This window comes from Microcebus murinus, chromosome 14 (assembly GCF_040939455.1).
Source record: "Microcebus murinus isolate Inina chromosome 14, M.murinus_Inina_mat1.0, whole genome shotgun sequence".
Lineage (NCBI taxonomy): Eukaryota > Metazoa > Chordata > Mammalia > Primates > Cheirogaleidae > Microcebus > Microcebus murinus.
Window position 1 is genome coordinate 24,541,485 of NC_134117.1, and position 22,440 is coordinate 24,563,924.

Below are 22,440 nucleotides of genomic sequence, written 5' to 3' on the forward strand. Positions count from 1 at the left end.
CACTTCTTAAGTCAGATATTTCCAAACCTGTAGGTAGGCACCAGAAGAAAGGTAGACTTCAGTAGGCCCTGTAAGATTTCAGGAGCAAGTGAAACCTGTCTTGTGTCAAAATAGGAAACTGTTACACACATTAAAGACCCCCCCTCACTCCCCCCAAGAAACAGTACCTTGGGAGTTAAGGCTATAGCAATTGTTAAAATTTTCATTCTGTTTGATAAATAGTATAAGTTATTGAAACCACAAGGCTAATGAGGTCACCTTTTGGGTGACTATGAAGATAGGAACAGGGCCTAGGAGCAAAGTGAATGTGGATAGCCTCTGCAGGAACCAGAGAGTGGTGGCAGCAGGGGTTGGGGATACAGGTAGCATCTCAGTGCTACTCCACAGTGGCTCAATGTTGGTGGGATGGCATTGTCAGCAGGAGCCATAGCTGTCCAGATCCAGGCCATGTGAGAGGTGCTGGCACCCAGGAATGTACTGTGCATGGCTGGTCATGTGTGGGCAGCGACTAGCCACCTTTGCTGTCTGTGACAAAGCTGTTAGCACGAGGAACCTAATAACTATCAGTCTCATGGGGAAGTTGATAGATGAGTTTGTAGATTGCTAAGGCAAATCATAGCTCAAATAAGGGCATCATTTAGCTAGTGACAAATGTATCAAACAGAAGATCACATCATAATTTCTAAAAATCAGATGATTTGGAAACTATTAGGATGATTTATACTGCAATTTATATCACTAGAAGCAGTTTTGGTACAGGTTGGTGAGTGTAAAAAAGCACAAAGTTTTTTTTCTATTTTCTCACTCAAAAACACTCAACACAGAAGACTTCTGGTATTAAATATGGGGGGATTCCCCCCCTACCAAACTAGTAAGCAGCTCTGCAGCAGACACCAGCTGGATGTCCTTTAATTCAGGTTCTAACACTATCTACCTGGAGATAGGGTTCGATTAATTTGCTAGAGCAGCTCACAGAACTCTATGAAACACATTTACCAGTTTATTGCAAAGGATATTTTGAAGGATACAGTAGAAGAGATACCTAGGGTGAAGTATGAAAGGATCTGGAGCCCAGGAGCTTCTGTCCCCATTGGAGTTGGGGCGCACCATCCTCCCAACATTTGAATGAGTTCTTGTTCACCTTCCTGTAAGCCTTCATGTGTTTAGCTATCCAGAAGCTCTCTGAACCCTGTCATTTCGAGTTTTTATGGAGGCTTTGTTACATGGGTGTGATTGATTAAACCATTGGTTATTGATGATCAACTTAACCTTCAGCCCCTTTGCCTTCCGTGAAGTTTGGGTTGGGAGATTATAGGGTGGGGCTGAAAGCCCAATCCTCTAATCATGCCTTGGTCTTTTTGGTGACCAGCCTTCATCCTAAAGCTACCTGGAGGCTGCCAGCCATCAGTCAACTCAACATACAGAAAACAATACTTTTGGCTGGGTGCAATGGCTCACACTTGTAATCCTAGCACTCTGTGAGGCTGAGGCAGGCAGATCACTCAAGATCAGGAGTTCAAAACCAGCCTGAGCAAGAGCAAGACCCCATGTCTACTAAAAATAGAAAGAAATTAATTGGCCAACTAAAAATATATAGAAAAACTTAGCCGGGCATGGTGGCGCGTCCCAGCTACTTGGGAGGCTGAGGCAGGAGGATTGCTTGAGCACAGGAGTTTGAGGCTGCTATGAGCTAAGCTGACGCCACGGCACTCTAGCCCAGGCAACAAAGTGAGACTCTGACTAAAAAAAAAGAAAAAAAAGGAAAACAATACTTTGGAGATTCTAAGGATTTTTGGAGTTGTATGCCAGGAGAAGGAATTGAAGACCAAATATATATTTTATAGTATCACAAGATTAATTTATTTAGAGAATAAAAGGGAATTATTTTTAAAATTTTAATGTATTAATTTACATTTATACGTGGTTTATAAAATATTTTTGATATCACTGCTGAAAATACTCAAGTCTATTAAGAGAGATCTGTTTACATAATCCTCTCATTAAATCCTGTCTGAGAGGCTCCTCCTACAAGACTACTTAGAGCTATAGGGAGTAAGAACAGAGAAAGATGTGAATAATGGAGAAGTAGAATAAACTAACAAAGTAGCTGTGCAGGCTTATTACTGGGGGCATTCTGAAAACTTCAGAGAAGAGTAATTTTAGGACTTTAATTTACAAATTTAGTTCAATTCATTTGTGTCTTTTTTGGTGTTGTCAGGTACTTTAATTCCTTTACCTCTACGGTCCCCAACTCTCTGTCTGTGGCCTGTTAGGGACCAGGTGGTGCTCAGCTGCCTTCCCACACTACTGCCCCCATCAGTGGAAAAAATTGTCTTCCATGAAACTTAGGAACAGGGTGGGAGGTGGAGTGGGGAAGCACACAGCAGGAGGGGAGTGGTGGGCTAGTAAGCTTCTCCCTATTGCTTACATCACTGCCTGAGCTCCGCCTTCCACCTCCCCAACACCTACCCCCCATCCCCCAATGCCATCTGTGGAAAAAATTGTCTTCCATGAAACTGGTTCTGGTGCCAAAAAGGTTGGGGACTGCTGCCTACCTGACGTCTTTGGCTCTCACTCCATAGAGCAGGCGTCCTCAAACTACAGCCCGCTGGCCACGTGCAGGTGTTTTTGACCATTTGTTTTTTTTTTTTTTTTTTTTTTTTTGAGACAGAGTCTCGCTTTGTTGTCCAGGCTAGAGTGAGTGCCGTGGTGTCAGCCTAGCTCACAGCAACCTCAAACTCCTGGGCTCAAACGATCCTTCTGCCTCAGCCTCCCGAGTAGCTGGGACTACAGGCATGCGCCACCATGCCCGGCTAATTTTTTATATATATATCAGTTGGCCAATTAATTTCTTTCTATTTATAGTAGAGACGGGGTCTCGCTCTTGCTCAGGCTTGTTTTGAACTCCTGACCTTGAGCAATCCGGCCCGCCTCAGCCTCCCAGAGAGCTAGGATTACAGGCGTGAGCCACCGCGCCTGGCCCCATTTGTTTTTTTACTTCAAAATAAGATATGTGCAGTGTGCATAGGAATTTGTTCATAGTTTTTTTTTTGTTGTTTTTTTTTTGAGACAGAGTCTCACTTTGTTGCCCAGATTAGTGAGTGCCATGGTGTCAGCCTAGCTCACAGCAACCTCAAACTCTTGGGCTCAAGCGATTCTGCTGCCTCAGCCTCCGGAGTAGCTGGGACTACAGGCATGCACCACCATGCCCGGCTAATTTTTTCTACATATATTAGTTGGCCAATTAATTTCTTTCTGTTTTATAGTAGAGACGGGGTCTCGCTCTTGCTCAGGCTGGTTTTGAACTCCTGACCTTGAGCAATCCGCCCGCCTCAGCCTCCCAGAGAGCTAGGATTACAGGCGTGAGCCACCGCGCCCGGTTTGTTCATAGTTTTTTTAAAACTATAGTCCGGTCCTCCAAGGGTCTGAGGGACAGTGAACTGGCCCCCTGTTTAAAAAGTTTGAGGACCCCTGCCATAGAGAGAGGTTAGTAGTGTTCTTTCTATTTTCTTCTTTCTTCCTCTGCTAAAAGGACCAAGAAATTAGCTACCCCAATTTTAGCTTGATTCTGTGAACTGTCAGATTGACACCCCACAGATTAATATGGTGTCTGCTGAAGTTAGTAGAGTCTCAGGATACTCTTTTTTTTTTTTTTTTTGAGACAGAGTCTCACTTTGTTGTCCAGGCTAGAGTGAGTGCCGTGGCGTCAGCCTAGCTCACAGCAACCTCAAACTCCTGGGCTTGAGTGATCCTTCTGCCTCAGCCTCCCGAGTAGCTGGGACTACAGGCATGCGCCACCATGCCCGGCTAATTTTTTATATATATATATCAGTTGGCCAATTAATTTCTTTCTATTTATAGTAGAGACGGGGTCTCGCTCTTGCTCAGGCTGGTTTTGAACTCCTGACCTTGAGCAATCCGCCCGCCTCGGCCTCCCAAGAGCTAGGATTACAGGCGTGAGCCACAGCGCCCGGCCAGGATACTCTTAGTCTCAGATTAAAACAATAGAACCTGAGAGAGTCTCAACCCCAGCTCTAGAAGTATCCTCTACTTGAAGCTACCTTCAGCTGAATTCCAGTTGGGATATATTAGAAAAATTACATAAATCAAGGTGGAGAAGAGCCACTTTTTACTATTTTACTATGTCCTTTTGTTTTGTTTATTTTGTCTCTTCTACCTTTGCCTTTTCTGCCTCATTCTTTCATGTCAGAATGGTTTCAAAAGGAAGAACCTTTTTCATTTGCATGAAACTAGCAGGTTACTTGGGTCCAGTTTTCTAGGAACTTTACAACTTAATATAATAAGACAAGTGCTAGTGTTTTGTTGGTATACAGTCAATATTTGTTGAATGAATGAATGAATGAAAAAGATAGGTCTGACAATTTCTTCTGAACCTTTGGTTTATGTGATGAGCCTGGAATTTCAGAGGGGTATAGTCTAAGCCCTGGGCCTCTGGCTGACCAAGCCCTTCCTTAGCTATCCTAATTTAAGTACTTTTAGGGCAGTGAAGATATGACAAAGTGAGACTTAGAACTTGGAGTTTATTAAGACATTGTATTTTGGGCAGTTTAGAGATTTCTAAACATTGGGGATTCTAAGGGCTAAGATCCTAGTAAATGAACATTGAGCTTGTGAATTTAACCACTTAGGGACCACGCTGACCGGCCACGAAACCTTGTCCACAGCCAGCACTCATAGTCGGCCCGATAGCTTGTGCTGTGCATTGACGAGGAATCCGTTTTGCTTTTGTGTGATGAGGAAAGCTTTAAAGCACTGAAAGCTTGTTTTACTTTATAGGCAACTTTACTTGTAATGTAAATATCAGAATAGGTAACATATACATATATGTTTTCATTATGTTATTTTAAATGTTCACAATTTTATTTTGATAAATGAAAAATTAGAAAAGTCATATCATGGTTGTTGGCTAAAGTCGATGCTCAGCTATGTGCCTTCATATCATGGCTGTCGGCTAAAGTCGCTGTGCCCTTCATCTATGGCTATCGACTATAGTTGACGCTGGTCCCGAAGTGGTTTTAAAGTGAAGATGGAAAATGTAAAAGCTAATATTCTTAAATGAGGCGTAACAGTTTATCTCTATTGACTATTAAAGTGGACATGGAATGGTTTAATAAGGAATCCAAGCATACCTAGCTATAGAATGTATTAAATTAACATTACTGTGAGAACTATAACTTGCATTTCCTGACAATTTGGAAAACCTAGGCCACAAAGTTTTTAAAATAGTTTTAAAGTATATAATTCAGTGGCTTTTTGTTTGTTTGTTTGTTTTTAGTATATTCACAGGCTTGTATAACCAGCACCACAATCTAATTTTAGAAAATTTTTGACTTCCCATAAAGAAATCTTGTACCTATTAACAATTACTCTCCATATCTCCCTCTCTTGCCTCTTCTCCAGACCTAGATAACCACTAATCTACTATTTGTCTCTCTATATTTGTCTATTTGGACATTTATTTATTTATTTACTTTGAGGTAGAATCTCACTCTGTTGCCTGGGCTAGAGTGCTGTGGTGTCAGCCTAGCTCATAGCATCCTCAAACTCCTAGGCTCAAGCAATCCTTCTTCTTCAGCCTCCTGAGTAAGCGGGACTACAGGCATGCACCACCATGCCTGGCTAATTTTTTCTATATAATTTTAGTTGGCCAATTAATTTCTTTCTGTTTTTAGTAGAGACGGGGTCTTGCTCTTGCTCAGGCTGGTCTCTAATTCCTGACCTTGAGCGATCCTCCTGCCTCGGCCTCCCAGAGTGCTAGGATTACAGGCGTGAGCCATCACACCGGCCTGGACATTTAAATAAATGAAATCGTATGTGGCCTTTTTTGACTGGCCTCTTTTATTTAGCATAATGTTCAGGATTCATCCATATTATGGCATGTATCATTAATTCATTTCTTTTTGTGGCTGATTAATCTTTTATTATATGGATATACCACATAATTATTCATTAGTTGATAGACATTTGGGTTGTTCGCATTTTTTTTTTTTTTTTGGAGACAAGGTCTCTCACTGTTGCCTGGACTAGAATGCAGTGGCATCATTATAGCTTGCTCAAGTTCTCCTCCTGCATCAGCCTCCTGAGTAGGCTGGCTAATTTTATTTTTTATTTTTTATAGAGATTGGGTCTCACTATCTTGCTCAGACTGGTCTGGAACTCTTGCTCCGAAAGATATATGTTGTTGAGATGTGAATAACCGAAAATTCCAATGATCTAGAATAATCCTGTCTGGTAGAAATTTTTGTGATGATAGAAAAATTCTATATATTTTTACTGTCCAGTATGGTAGCCATTAAGCTACATGTGGCTATTGAGCATTTGGTACATACTAGTGCAACTGAAGAACTGAAGTTTTTTTTTTTTTTTTTTTTTTTTTGAGACAGAGTCTCGCTTTGTTGTCCAGGCTAGAGTGAGTGCTGTGGTGTCAGCCTAGCTCACAGCAACCTCACACTCCTGGGCTCGAGCGATCCTTCTGCCTCAGCCTCCCGAGTAGCTGGGACTACAGGCATGCGCCACCATGCCCAGCTAATTTTATATATATATATCAGTGGGCCAATTAATTTCTTTCTATTTATAGTAGAGACAGGGTCTCACTCTTGCTCAGGCTGGTTTTGAACTCCTGACCTTGAGCAATCCGCCCGCCTCGGCCTCCCAAGAGCTAGGATTACAGGCGTGAGCCACCGCGCCCGGCCCAGAACTGAAGTTTTAATTTAACTTTTCATGTAAATAGAACTTAAATTAATTATAAATTAAATTTTACTTAAAATTTAATTTAAATAAAAAACAAATTTAAATATAGAGATGTAAGGTCTTTAATTTTGTGTTTTTGCATCCTGTATTTTCTACTTTGAACAGAGTAGTCAAATTCTGGCCTACTGGTTTATCCTTCCTCCCTGGAAAGATATCCAAGGGAAAGGTGCCTAATCGACTATTCACCCATAAGTGGTTATGGCTCCCTTTTCCCATTGATAAGGGGAATGGGTAGCATAAGCTGTGTGTGTGTGTGTGAGAGAGAGAGAGAGAGAGAGATTGATTGATTTTTCTATTAGAAGGCTGAAGGTAGAAGTTCTGTTTTTTATATGTGTACATATTCATACCTGGTGTCTTTAGTGGCCTTAGCTGGCTCACTAAAGAAAGGGTATCTGGTGAATTGCACTATATTCTCAGGTTTACCTCAGTTTTTCTCTTTGTTACAGACGCTGCATTCAGGTAGTACACAAACTGCTTTGCTACCAGAAAAAGTGTAGAGTACGCCTGCATTACACCTGGCGGGAACTCTGGTCAGGTAACTTTCTCTCCTGAATTCATCTTCTTTTTTAATATACCTTTTATGAGCTCCTAGGCTTGGGCTCAAGATGGATTTTTTAAAAACATTTTAGTTTGGGCCAGGCGTGGTGGCTCACGCCTGTAATCCTAGCACTCTGGGAGGCCAAGGTGGGCAGATTGCTCAAGGTCAGGAGTTCAAAACCAGCCTGAGCGAGACCCCGTCTCTACTATAAAAAAAAATAGAAAGAAATTAATTGGCCAACTAATATATATAGAAAAAATTAGCATGGTGGCGCATTCCTGTAGTCCCAGCTACTTGGGAGGCTGAGGCAGGAGGATTGCTTGAGCCCAAGAGTTTGAGGTTTCTGTGAGCTAGGCTGATGCCATGGCACTCACTCTAGCCTGGGCAACAAAGCAAGACTCTGTCTCAAAAAAAAATTTTTTTTAGTTTGTATAGAATGCCTCTATTTTCATTTATACTTTTTGTAATTTGTTTTGACATTTTAGCCTTTTTCTAATCCAGACTTAAGTATGTCACGTACCTATTCTATTTCTGGCCTGTTCCTTCTCCTCCCTATATTTTTTGTCAGCTGGTAGAAACAATTGAATATTTACTGAGTTCCAATGATTTTTCCTTTGAGTTAGCGTGAGGCAGGAGGAGTCAGTACAAACTTGGATTCTCACTCGGTTCCATTTGGTAACAGCATATGGACTATATATGGTGGCTTTGTGTGTTCCCTCAAAATGAGTAATATCAGGAAGAGTATCATAGGGAGAGGGGAGAGGGGTAGTGAGATGGGGGGAATCCTGTTTTCTGTGTTACATCTGGCATTATTACTGTTTACAGACAGTGTTGATTGTACCACTCCCCCTATGCCAGAGACAAAACAGCAAATTACAGTGTTTGCTTTTGTCTTTGTATCCATTTTGGTAGCCCAATAAAGTCGCTGCCTTCCCTGCAGGCGGGAGGTGGCTCTTCTCTAAGGGTACAATTAATGCTGGCTTGCCACCTCTTTCTTTTGTGTGACTAAATTTGAGGTTTCAGGATAGCAGAGGAGACATGTTCCCTGAGGCAGTCCCTTGCTGATAGGTCCTGTGGCTTTTGAGACCTGATGGTGCAATAAAGTCTTCTCCAGATGATTATAGTGATGAATGGTTGCCCACACAAGGAAGAGCTTCTCTGTATTTTCAGCAGAGTAGGGTGTGTTAGTGTCAGAGGCTTTATAAGAAACAGGTCAGTAACCCAGCCCCCTTCCATGGACTTCATCTCATTTGTTATGACACATGGTTTCCTCCCAACCCAGTTTGACTTTCTAAATTTAGTCCTCCATAATGGGAAGTAGAGATCTTTAATTAATGGATTAGCAAGTTCTTTGCATTTACTGCCTGTGATGGTGAAGGGGGAATAGGAGAATAACACTAAGTGGCAATAGTGGCATTTTGGTATTTTAGGAGAGGAGTATGATTGTGTGAGAGTTTGAGATTGAAGGACTGTCAGAAGAGTTAAAGAGAGATTAAAAGAGATCGAAATGACTAACATTAGCAGAATTTCTTAGATAGCAACAATTCTTTTTAATATAAAGGGCTACTGTTGGGTCGGACGCAGTGGCTCACACCTGTAATCCTAGCACTCTGGGAGGCTGAGGTGGGAAGATCACTCAAGGTCAGGAGTTCACAACCAGGCTGAGCAAGAGTGAGACCCCGTCTCTACTAAAAAATACAAAGAAATTAATTGGCCAACTAAAAATATATAGAAAAAATTAGCTGGGCAGAGTGGACATGCCTATAGTCTCAGCTACTCAGAAGGCTGAGGCAGAAGGATTGCTTGAGCTCAGGAGTTTGAGGTTGTAGTGAGCTAGGCTGATGTCATGGCACTCTAGCCTGGGCAACAGAGTGAGACTCTGTCTCAAAAAAAAAAGTTGGCTTTATTTGGGGACTGACCTTGTGGAACACAGAAAAAGTACAAAAAATGTACTTTATATTTATCTTTTCCAACTCTCAGCATTTTGCCATTCTTACTAGGAAATTGTGAAGAAGGTGATCATTCTTTATCCTGTGTTGGTCAGTTGACTTTATGCTTCAAGAACTTAATGTCATGTTCAGCTCTGTTTGTAATCATGTGCTATCTCAGAACTGATTGGTTGGCATTGAGGGGTGATGTATACTAATGTTATTGGTGAGGCCTGGACTGCTGCTTAGTCCTAAGGCAGAGACATTTGTACTGGAATTCTTTGCCAAGTGAAGTTAGCTCCTTTTACTATATAGACTGGGTGAGCCCTCCTGGAACCTTGGCTCCATGTGTTCACACATGGAGTGTACAGTGAGATGTACAGCAGCAGGTGTTAAGGAAAGCTGCAAAATACAACGCTACATCCGATGCAGTCAGAGCCCATAATAATGTATAATATTGCATTCAGTGAATACAAGTGTGGCTATGGTGGATACACCCACTCCTTGGCTGGCGCTACTCCTCATATGTTGGAATGCCCATGTTTTCACTCTTTCTCATCCTTCTAGACTTATGGATTTGAGGGAGGTGTGTGAAACTCATCATGGCAAATATACTTATGTATATATAGCCTTGCCCATACATGTGCTGCAAATTGTATATGTACTGCCAAAGCAAGCCATGTGCTGCAAATTGTAATTGAATTTTATTTATGAGTAAGACTAGTAATGCATGTGCTGTTAGCTCAGATACACAGATGCCCTTGGGTATCTAGGAAGCAATTGCTAGGGTCCAGATGCCTTTAGTTGTTTGGAATGTGGGCGTTTAGTATCACTGTACTTCAGTCCTGACTTTTATTCTTCTGTTTATTGATTATAATGGTTCTTTGTTATTGGAGAGGTAGCCAGAAGTCCACAAATTCCCATAATGAATTCCAGGCGTGGTCTTATGGATGAAGAGTAGCCAGTTGTGTCAGTTGGGGGTTCAAGCTTGCCTGATATCCTTTTCTTACTGTTGGTTTTACAGATATAAGCCCTGACCTACTCCCTATTTTCACTATCTATTTATATGATGCCTGTCACCATGGTATCTGAGTATGTGGGGAAATATATTTAGGCTAACTTTAACTAGAAGATGGAAAAGAAGAAGTCCTACCTCTCTGTGTTGCTCTTTTTTCAGCAGTCACTATTTTTCATCAAGTTATAGAAGGGTTGAAAGCTATTCTCTGACCTCTAGGCTACCCAGATCTCCTAGTCTGAGTAAAAAGGTAGGTCTTAAAAGTCTCCTCTGATTAAGATAGAAAACTGGGTTTTGGGCTCAGATCCAAGTGAAACAGTTCTTTACTTTTGAGAATAGAATGAAAGCTATGATCATCTTTGTGTCCAGAAAAATGTCCATTTGCATATATATAATTTCAGGGAGTTTCTAGCCCCTCTGAAGCCCAGGCATTATCCCATGTGAAAACTCCTGTCTTAATTTTATGTTCCACAGCCTCCCAATTAATTCTGTTGTCACAGAACATTTTAATATATAGTTAAATATTTATTCCTTATTTATTGGTCATACCACATGCCTCCAATCCCCTCTTAACTTCTTGAGGCATTTTCCTCACTGTGTTTTATTTTTTTAGGTGTTTCTCTATTTTAGCATATCACATTGTTTTGCTGTGTTTGCATATATTTGTATAATGATTAGCTTAAATATCCATTTTTCCTCTAAAAATGTTCCTAGAGGGCAAGTCCTATATTTTAGTCATTGTTTTATTTCCAGCAGACTACTTGGCTTTTAAAAGGGACTCAGAAAACATTTGAATGAATAAATAAATGGATGAACGAATATGCAGAATTTCTATTAATCATGAACCAACATTCTCCTAAAGTAGCATACTGTTGTTTCAGCCTCATAATAATAATAATAATAATAATAATAATAATAATAATAATAATAGAACCCAGTAGGATGTTTGTGGTTAATGTTTCTGTTGAGCTGACTTCATCACCATTGATAAGGGCCAGCCATCCAAATTAGTTTTAATTGAGTTGATGTGAAAGGAAGTAATTGGGTAATTTCTTTCTTCTTTGTCTCTTTTCTTTCTTAACCACAGATGCATGGATTACCTTTAACCAAGTAAAAATGGAAACTTTGATGGTTTCTAAGCTGTTAACCAAAGAATGAGCAGAATATTCAGAGAGAAGCAGGTAGTAGTTGTTGGAGAGGGAAACACTTGAACAGAGTTTCATGGAGTCAGCTTATTTTTCTTCCACTGCAGGAAGAACGGGTATTTGAGAGGCAGCCTGCATTTAAATAGTGTGACTTTCCACAGTCTGAAAACATGGGTTGATTTAAAGGCAGATTTATACTGGCATTTCATACTTGACATTTATCCATGGATCACAGTTCTTCTTACCCTTTCACTCGGCCACATCCCCAAGTGACAAGTCATTATTTTTATCTCCATATTTGTTGGGGAAGGGAGTGTAGATATGGAAGGGTAAGTGATTTGCTAAGGATCATGGAACCAGACACTAAACAGAGTCATGATTAGAACTTAGAGTTCCTGACTCCTATGCTCAGATGCAGATCACTAGGCAACATTTGCCTCCCTGCAGGAAGAAAGGCCCCCAAAGCCCCCAGAACAATCTGTTCAGCTTCACTGTGCTAAATAGCATCCAAAGCATTGTAAAAAGAGAGAAATTGTACATGGCTTGACCTTTTAGATACCTAGTGGGAAAAATGGAAAACCTAGATAGTATCACAGTGTTCTGGATCCAGCTGGCTCGCCTATCACTGGCAGAAGCCTATGACTTCTTGGTTAGGTACATCTTGAGACTGGGAATTGATAGCCTTTCGTTGGAAGCTTATTATACTGTAGGTGTTATCATACAGGACTTTTCAAGACAAAGGTTGATTTGAGCCATACATTTATCTAGCAGTTCTTGCATAGATATAGCTTTGGTAGTTTGGCAGCCCCTCTTGTTTTGTTTTTTTTTGTTTGTTTTTTTTTTTTTTTTGAGACAGAGTCTCGCTTTGTTGCCCAGGCTAGAGTGAGTGCCGTGGCGTCAGCCTAGCTCACAGCAACCTCAAACTCCTGGGCTCGAGTGATCCTTCTGCCTCAGCCTCCCGAGTAGCTGGGACTACAGGCATGCGCCACCATGCCCGGCTAATTTTTTATATATATATCAGTTGGCCAATTAATTTCTTTCTATTTATAGTAGAGACGGGGTCTCGCTCAGGCTGGTTTTGAACTCCTGACCTTGAGCAATCCGCCCGCCTCGGCCTCCCAAGAGCTAGGATTACAGGCGTGAGCCACAGCGCCCGGCCCTGTTTTGTTTTTTTTGAGACAGAGTCTCACTTTGTTGCCTGGGCTAGAGTGCCATGGCGTCAGCCTAGCTCACAGCAACCTCAAACTCCTGGGCTCAAGCAATCCTTCTGCCTCAGCCTCCCGAGTAGCTGGGAATACAGGCATGCACCACCATGCGTGGCTAATTTTTTCTATATATTTTTGGCTGTCTAATTAATTTCTTTCTATTTTTGGTAGAGACAGGGTCTCACTCTTGCCAGGCTGGTCTTGAACTCCTGAGCTCAAACGATCCACCTGCCTCGGCCTCCCAGAGTGCTAGGATTACAGGCGTGAGCCACTGCGCCCGGCCTCCCTCTTGGTTTTGACAACTATCTTTTGAACTTTTAATTGCTTCTTTTAGTTTAGGTTTTTAAACTTTTAATTTTGATGTCATTATAGACTTACAGGAAGTTGCAAAAATAATACATAGAGTTTCATGTACTCTTTACTCAGCTTCCTCCAATGGTGACATCTTATATAACTCTACAATATTATTTGTTTTAGTTTTGAAGAGAGTAGCCAGGTGGGAAAGAACATAGTGGTAAAAACTAGAGTAGATGGGAAGGGGAATTTTGGCAGCTGCTATTGCTATCTTGTTTTTAAAATTGCCTTTTAAATTATTCTTCCTCATTCCCCTAAATTTTCTCTGACTTAGACAAATATGTCATAAGATACAGTCTAAAAGGGTTCTGTAATTTGGTTGTGAAAGATTCTGTACAGCAGTATAGAAAGCCCAAGGACTAAAAAAGAATGCCAGGAAGCTTTTTTTCCTTCAAATCACTACATTTGGCTAAATCCAAAACTTATACTATTTTGAATCTTTTCTCTCATCCCCTCAGAAACTTGGCAGAAGCAAAAGATAAGAATCTCTAACAGGTTTAGCCTGTTAGAGGGAGAAAAGTAAAAGCCCCTAAAAGAGCAAGAAATTGCTCTTTGTTCTTTTCTCTGTACATGAAGTCACTTCCTATCGAGAGAAATTTCAGCTCTCATAGGCCCATCAGCATCTTGTCAAATAAAAGGGACAGGGGAAGGGAGTAGCTGAGCTTTTATTACTCTGCCTATACTAGTTCAAGGGACATATTGAGTGGTTTGATAAGATATCATCCCTCCCTGGATCTCAAGTGAGCAGAAGAGTTCTGTTATTGGTCCTCCCCCATTTTGGCATAAACTGAAGTTCTTGGTTCTACATCAGATGGCTCCACTGAGATGTGGTGGATTTCTTAAGGGGTGATTTTGGTTATTATTCAGTTGGTCAATATTAGAAAAAATAAGCAGGTCATATAGGGCCCTAGAAGAAGGCAGTGGCTCCTGAGTGTGCTTAGAGGCAGCTGCATAGGGATCCCTACATTTCCCAAAGTCTAGGATCTGGGAACTTTTATACCATGTTTCCCCCAAAATAAGACCTACCCATAAAACAAGCCCTAGCAGGATTTCTAAGCATTTGTGCAATATAAACCCTACCTCCAAAATAAGACCTAGTAATGAGCGTGGCTACACAGCGTATCTGCACAACCCATGCATTTCATCGCAGAGCGGTAAAGAAGATGAGCAGCCCTTCTCATCTGCCCCATCATGACAGCTACTATCCCAGAGGTAACTGGAAAGGTGCGGGCAGCCCCATCAACAAGGTTGGCTTCCTCTGTCAGGTCCCGGCCATCCTGTGCATGCTGCAAGCTGAGGCTTTGAGGGGAAAATAACATATCCCTTGAAAATAAGCCCTAGGGTGTCTTCTTGAGGAAAAATAAATCTGTAAGACCCTGTCATATTTTCAGGGAAACACGGTATATAAGCTAATTTTTATGATAAAGAAGAGGGTAGGTCATAATTATGAGGTTTGCATTGTCCCTAAGTAAATGGGGAATGAGAGATGGTTGAGAACTTTATAGCAGATACACATCAACAGCAAGGAAAATGGAAAGGATGGAACCTTACTTTCATTCAAAGAAAGGATTTGTTCTATTCTGGCTGATTTAGAGGAGTGTAGAACCTTTAGGCAGTGTAGGCTGTTGACATACTATACTTGTGTGCTCTGTTCACCTGGAGAGGCTGGATAGCATACAACCAAAGCAATTTCATTTTCTTGTTTGATTCATTGGCTTCCGTGTCAGTGAGGTGCTTAGGTTTGTAGCCAGACAGATGTCTGTATTCTGAAAAGCCACCTAGTGTATTTTTAAATTATTCTACTGGCAGGTGTTGGCTTCTTAGTCTTTCCTACACCACTCTGCTGATTGACAGTGAGCCTGCTGATTGCTGGCAATGTCCCTGGGTAATTGGTGATTTTGTCCAGAGATGCTGGAATTGGCTGGAGTTTATAGTGCCTCCGGGGTTTTGGTGGCATTAGCTTGTTATTCTAGTGCTATTTCCAGCCTGTTCTTTGAGTTCCTTGACTTCTCTCCTAAGCTAGTGAGATGCTAATATTTTTCTTCTGTCAGTCACTATGAAATTATCCATCTCCCCTAATGAGTAGGTTTTGATTTGGGTTCTGTGGCACCTAGTCCTAGCTCCATGCCAGGCCATAAAATAGGGGCCTGGCTAAATCTTGTCTTTGCTTTCTATCTCTTTCTCTTCATAGCTGCTTAAACAGACAGCTCTCTCTGACCTGATTCTTTGGAGATATTTATTTATGCTCTGCTGGAGGTTCTCTGTCTCCTTCGTGTTTTTAATCTTATTTAAATATCATTCACTTGGTTTTGTAATTAAGCCTCCCCTCTGCTTCTGAGGCAGGCGTCTGAGCTACCACTTAATTGTGTCTTCCCGTGGTTGGCTTGTTCTTCTCTGCACCTGGTTTACCTCAATGTGGGGGACAGGTTTTTAGTCCTGGAGAAGTTCCCATATCCATTATTCATTCTCCTCCTACATGGCAACACAATTTGCTGCTACCTTCTTTCCCTCCCTCAGAATTCAAAGCAGGATAGAAAAAAATCTGGGAAAGTCCTCATTATGTAGGGTACATTAATGCTAGGAACAGCTCTGCAAACAAGGTGCCTTGTGGAGTAAGGGGGGCCAGTTTAAGGTGGCAGGATTCTCAAAGTGGATGGTACAAAACTCTTCCTATTTGAAAATTAGTTTGGCTGCCTCCGCCTCTGGGAATTCATGTGGGATAGGGAGTCATCAAGGTATCCAGTCCTGGCTCAGCTTCCCAGAACTTGCCTACTATCTTTTATTTGACCTACATTTGCACATGGAAAAGTCAGAACTTCTACACACTACTATCATACTATTTCACCAAGTATGACTCCCATGGAAGGGAATATGGGCCAAAGCTAAGTATGAGACTGATAGTTGCCTCTAGTGCAGAGTCAAAAGAGGTAGCAGTTGCAGCCAATTTCAGGAGTCCCTGAAAAAGAGTCCAGAAACTAAATTTTCAAGGGACCTGGTAGAAAAGACTTTGCAATGAAGAAATGACTGTGCATGGAGCATGCATTTCCATATGACTTAAATATATTGAACATGCAATATAATACTTCAAGTGTTTTACTGCAGTAATTTCTCTATTTTTCACTCAGTTCAGGGTATGAGTATTTGGAGCCAGCTAGCTGGATGCTTATTCAGTAGATGAGTCAGTAAGGATTAGGAGTCAAACCCAGGATCCTGAAGGATTTCATGGGATATTGTTAGTACTCAGTGCATTGTTAGCTTTGATTGTGAACTTTGATAATTATTTTGAAGACCACCACAGTGTTATGTTGAAGCCTGCCCAAGATGTGTGGGCTCTTGCATTCCTGCCCAAGAATCCTTGGGCTTTCTGTTAATTGAATATGTTTGGCTCCTTTCCTTCTCCTTATCAATGAGGAAGCATTTTTGTTTGTTTGTCCTTGTACTCAATATGGTGTACTGTGGTGTGAATGTCAGCCATGCAGTTATGCAGAGGTTACAGAAAGTTGAGTTGTAGTGTTTGTGGGGCTCATAATAGTGTCGGTGGAAAGAAAAACATTGACTTCTTTTTTTTTAATTGGGGTAAAACATATATAAAATAAAATTTACCATTGTAACTGTTTTTAAGTATATAGTTCAGTGGCATTAAGTACACATTGTTGTACAAACATCACTACCTTCTATTTCTAGGACATTTTTCTTACCACACTGAAACACTGTACCCATTAAACACTAACTCTTCATTCTATCCTCCCGTCTTATTCTCCTCCCCCTGGCAACCACAGTCTCTATGAATTTGACTACTCTGGGTACCTCATATAAATGGAATCATGTAGTATTTATCCTTTTGTGACTGGCTTATTTCATGTAGAATCTTGTCCTCAAGGTTCATCCATGGTCATAGCATGTGTCAGAGTGTCCTTCCTTTTTAAGGCTGGATAATATGCCATTGTATGTTTATATCACATTTTATTTATTCATCTTGATGGACACTTGGGTTTCTTCTACTTTTTGGCTATTTTGAGTAATGCTGCTGTAAACATCGGTGTACAAATATCTCTTTGGGTCCCTGCTTTCAACCTCTTGTGTTTTAAAGTGTGCAGGTTAAAGGGTCCTAGGCCAGTGAAGTGATATCCTGAGACACTTCGAGGAGAGTTGGATTCTGAGCTTACAAGATTTTTCCCTTGGCCACTTTGATATGTGAGGGGCTGATTAGTGGAGTTCTGACCAAAGTTAAGGTTTTTTTGTAGCACCTGTAGGCATTGGCCCTAGATAGCTAGCAGCCACATACCCAACACGTGTTTATTTAATTGAACTTTAGGTGAAACCAGTATAGTTTCACAGACCTCAGCAGGGGGAGTTCATGGACCTTCTCCCCATTGTGTTGCCCAGTTTAGCTCCAGCCATCTATGTGGCTTTGGGAACTTATTTAACTTTTCTGAATTTCTATTTACTCATCTGTAAAATGGGAACAATAATACCTACTTCATCAGATAGTTAAGAGGGAATTCAGTGAAAATAATGTACTTTACTTAAGTGCTTTACATAATGTCTAACACTCAGCAGGCACCTAATAAATGTTACCTTCCTTGCCATTTATGACCATGGTGTTTCTCACTTTGAAAAGAGATGAATGCAGTTTGGTGGAGTTGATTTTTATAGTTCAGCGTCTCTTTTTAAGGTATTAGGTAGAGGGCATTAGAAAAGAGGAAGATTTGAAATACTCTTTGTGAACTTCTGGCATAGTTATTAACTTGTACTTGTCATTCTTCTGGAGGAAATAATGTATTCCTGTATGATACATCTATCTGGCATTGGTGTTTTAGTGCAGCCCATTCCTGGGGCTATGGAGTGTGGGGTCTATGGCATTATCTCCTAAGGCTTGGAAGGTCTCAACTATTAAGCTTGTTCTTAGCCAAAAGGATACTCTCCACAAAATGCTGTACCATTCTCTTTTGAGGGGTTCAGCAGCCATTGGTTACCTAATGGGCAAAACTGTTTACACAGTATTGAGTTTCTATACCATAAGGTCACTCTTATTTGGAAATTTCTCAGACCAGGAATCAGGCCTTGGTGAGGAAGAGGCTTGTGTTAGCCCTTTATCCCTGCTTCCTTTTAAAAATTAATATTTAACAATGAGAAACATGATAAAACCAAAGGGTTAAAGAACAAAAATTGTATAATTTGCCCCTCTTTTCTTCACAATGACTATACTATAACATGTACTGTACTTGATAGCAAACTCTTACGGACATGTGACTGATTAACAATACTGTGTTTGTTAACACAGTGTTTGATACAGTCAACCCCTTTTATAGTTACCTTAACTCTTCTCTCTATGTACTGCCATTTCTGTGACTGTCCTTGGAACAGTTTGGCTGGTCATATGCCCAGATGGCATCAAGTGGACAAGTGGATCAAGGGCAGTTTTTTAAAAATGTGTGTGCATGTGGAGGCGGGTGACCGGGAGCCAGCCAGCTTGAGCTCTGTGCTACTTGTATGTTGGCACTGAGATCCTGAGTGCCAGTTCTCGACTGTCCTTGAAACTGCCCCTCACACGAGGGTATTCTCTTCTTTGGCCTGCTGTCTAAACCCCATGTAAAGGGGGGGGGAATAAAAAAAAATAAACCCCATGTAAAGCTCTGTGCCTTAATAGCTTATGAATAAATCTTGTTGTTAATTGTTTATACCCATACTTTTTTGTTTTGGTTCTTATTTTGCATAAAGAAAGGGAGTCTTGGCTCCTTTTAATGTCCATATCCAATTACATTTCACATGCAGTACATAATTTTGAAGGAGGCAACCCTGAGTAAGGCAATTAGAAACAGTTTTAGTTGACAGTTACATGCTTAAAAAAAGATACTAGAGAGGAAGCAGAAGCAAAGAAGGAGAGGTGTGTGAGAGATGAGATGTAGAGAAGGGAGCAGAGAGAGGTAGGAGCTGGCTGAGAGCCTGCTGAGGGTGGCTCATGCTAAGCAAAGCTCCTGGGAATCTTTTTGTATTGCAAGTGACTGGCAGGTAGGTAATAATGAGGTATCAAACATCTGTACTTTTTTTTGAAGACAGAGTCTGGCTCTGTTGCCTGGGCTAGAGTACCATGGCGTCAGCCTAGCTCACAGCAACCTCAAACTCCTGGGCTCAAGCAATCCTTCTGCCTTAGCCTCCCGAGTAGCTGGGACTACAGGCATGCACCACCATGCCCAGCTAATTTTTTCTCTATATTTTTAGTTGTCCAGCTAGTTTCTTTCTATTTTTAATAGAAATGGGGTCTTGCTCTTGCTCAGGCTGGCCTCAAAGTCCTGACCTTGAGCAATCCTCCCGCCTTGGCCTCCCAGAGTGCTAGGATTATAGGCCTGAGCCACCATGCCTGGTCTAAACACCTGTACTTTAACAGATAGCTGAGGACCAAGAGAAAAAAGGACCAAATTCTTGAAAATAACCTGGAGCAGCTGGTATATGGAGAAAGTTATGAATCAGAATCTAGAGAAATGTTGGTAACAGTATAGTCAGCAGTTCTAAGCACACCATTAAACTATTTTCCCCTCCTTTAATGTTTAACCTGATCTGGCACCTTTATTTGTTTCATTTTCTTAATGGTAGAACACTAAACAGGAGACTAGGTTCTAGTCCCAGCTTAGTCATTAGTTTAAGGGGTGGAATGGCATTCTCTTACCCCAAAATGAAGAAATTGGATTAAATGACCTCTAAGGTCCTTGCTAGCTCTTAAAATCTATAATCAGCTATGTCAAAACTTCAGAGACTTAGAACTCATATCGTATCAGGTCAGGGAATGTGTGTATAGTGGTATATAGGACACTGAACAGTGGATATAATGTGTGTCAAGTCAGGGAGGTGATGAAGGAAAAAGCAGTATTTTGTGGGATATTTAGGACATTCTCTCTTGAAGAGGAATTATGGTCTGTGATGTCAGAGGCTTGTGGGAGCTAAGTGTCAGGTTGTTTTGTTCATTCTGGTTGCCTTTTAAACTCCCTCTAGAGAATTACTACTTCCAGGTGAGAAAATCCTGGCTTTTGGGGGTTGGTGGTGGTATCTGACCCGAATTATCATGGACAGAATGCAAGTCCCCATGGTACTAACTCCCAAAGTATTGCAGTACTGGACTCTACTCAGTGCTATTTGGCTCTGCTGATGTCTGTGGCAGTTGGGACACAGGTTGCCTCTTGATCTGTGCCAGAATTGCTGTCTTCCTCCTCTCGTATTTATCAATTTGTCATCCCTGACTCTGAATCCCAGAGATCAAGGCTAGCCATAGTCCAGCAGAGAAGCAATAAATCATTGCTCCCACATCCCTTTCTCCAGGTTTCCTGCTCCTTAATTACCACATAGCCACTGCTGAGGCTGCATCTTTGTGCTGTGTGTTCTGGGGACAAAAGCTCTTGTTGAGTGGATGTGTGCAAAAGCTGCTTCATCTTTCTCTCTAGCCATTACGTTTTGCAGAGTGCCATGTGTGCTACTTATTCCTTTCTCTTGTCTCTTGTGAGTTTATAGAGTCTGATTGTCAGGTGGTTTATCCATTAACAGGGCTTATATAATCTCTGGGATTAGGGGATGGATGGGGAAGCCCCAAATAGCTCAGCAAAGTGATCTTCATTAAGGAGGAAAGTTTGGCTTGGGTAGTCATTTTTATATGGATTTTAGCTAGCACCTTACATTCCCTCTGCTCTCCTGGTAAGGAGCTAAACAGGTTGTGTGATTCAGAATGGGCCTCCATAGGGCTTTTTTTGTTGTTTTGGGGGAGGGGATTCAGTCCACTTCTTAACAGACACTATCAAAAGGACCAGCTGCTTATCATTTCCCTTTTCATTATGAAGGCCCAGAGAACTTAAGTCAGAGCAGGGCTAAAGAGTTCATAAATGAGGGTGCCTACCTCGTTCATCCCCTAGCAAAGCTTTTTTGCTGTTTTAGGGGAAGATTCAGGCTTTAGAAACAGATTGTGGGGGAAGCCAGGCTCTTGTTCTTTCTTTCCTGCTTTTTCTTTACTGTACCCGTGCTTTTAGGGGATTGAGAGTGATGGGGTATTGTGTGGCAGGCAGTAAGTATCTGGAGTAGAGTCAGACTCCAGTAGGGGTGGGAAACCTGCAGCCTCAAGGCCATGTGTGGCCCTCAGGATCCCCAAGTGTGGCCCTTCAAGTGCATTCAAACTTTTTTTTTTTTTTTTTTTTTTGAGACAGAGTCTCACTCTGTTGCCCTGGCTAGAGTGAGTGCCATGGCGTCAGCCTAGCTCACAGCAACCTCAAACTCCTGGGCTCAAGCAATCCTCCTGCCTCAGCCTCCCGACTGGCTGGGACTACAGGCATGTGCCACCATGTCCGGCTAATTTTTTCTATATGTATTACTTGGCCAATTAATTTCTTCCTATTTATAGTAGAGATGGAGTCTCACTCTTGCTCAGGCTGGTTTTGAACTCCTGACCTCGAGCAATCCGCCCGCCTCGGCCTCCCAGAGTGCTAGGATTACAGGAGTGAGCCACCGTGCCCGGCCTGCATTCAAACTTTTAATAAAGGGATTTGTTCTGTAAAATTTGGTGTTTTGTTGTTGTTGTTTTCATAGACATACTCTTGCTCTGTTACCTCGGCTAGAGTGCAATGGCATTATCAGAGCTCACTGTAACCTTAAACTCCTGGGCTCAAGTGAGCCTCCTGCCTCAGCTTCCCAAGTAGCTAGGACTACAGGCGCATACCAGGACACCTGACTAATTTTTCTGTTTTTAGTACAGATGGGGTCTCACTCTTGCTCAGGCTGGTCTCAAACTCCTGAGCTCAAGCAGTCCTCCTGCCTCAGTCTCCCAGAGTGCTAGGATTACAGGTGTGAGCCACCGTAAATTGTGGATGCAGTCAAAAGGCTGCACTCAAGGATCTAGAAAGCCACATGTGGCCTCAAGGCTGCAGGCTCCCCACTCCTGCCAGGCAGCATAGGAGAATGCACTTCTTTGCTGGCAAAGAAGCAGATATGGTCCTAGACATGAAGAGGTCAAGCCTTTTTTTTGGTTCTGTGGGAGGGTGGAGGTTTGAGGGAGAGAAGACAGAAGGACCACAGATTGCCTATAGCTGCTGAACTCCTTTATAATATCCCATCAAATAAGAGAGCTAGGTACAGGGGCATTATTCAAGATGGGCATAGAAGTAGGATTCATTTCATGGACAAATGTCCTAGGTAAATTAAGTGCAAAGCTACTTTTATGCTTAATATTTATTTGCAAAAAAATGTCTTTAACGCTGCATTGTTAATCTAGGGACTTGGCAATCAGTTTCTTTACTGAGATTGCTTGGGTTTTAGCAATCTCTCCCATCACTAAGGATTGCCAAGCAGAAGAGGAACCTTTTCAGTAAATGTTGTCACTCTCAAGAGAGGTTAGAGCAAGCTGCACTTCTGTTTGAATAGCTGGAGCAGTTAAAGGCTCTTTTCTCTTTTTGAGCTCTCCTCCCATCAGTATAGCTGCCACATGTGGTGACCACTTAGAATTGGTAAG

The 22,440-nt window shown here is 41.7% G+C and overlaps 1 protein-coding gene across 4 annotated transcripts in view; it reads left to right on the forward strand.

The window, feature by feature from the left end:
• The window catches only part of ARMH3 (armadillo like helical domain containing 3), a 186,375-nt gene that overhangs the window by 66,801 nt on the left and 97,134 nt on the right, over window positions 1-22,440 (forward strand). For all 4 annotated transcript variants that reach the window (XR_012922829.1, XR_001155313.3, XM_012769470.3 and 1 more), the window contains one exon: window positions 7,218-7,306. Coding sequence is in view for 2 of the 4 variants with exons in the window: in XM_012769470.3 (XP_012624924.1) it covers window positions 7,218-7,306 (89 nt within the window). In the remaining 2 variants the exon portion in view is untranslated. The remainder of the gene's footprint in view (window positions 1-7,217; window positions 7,307-22,440) is intronic.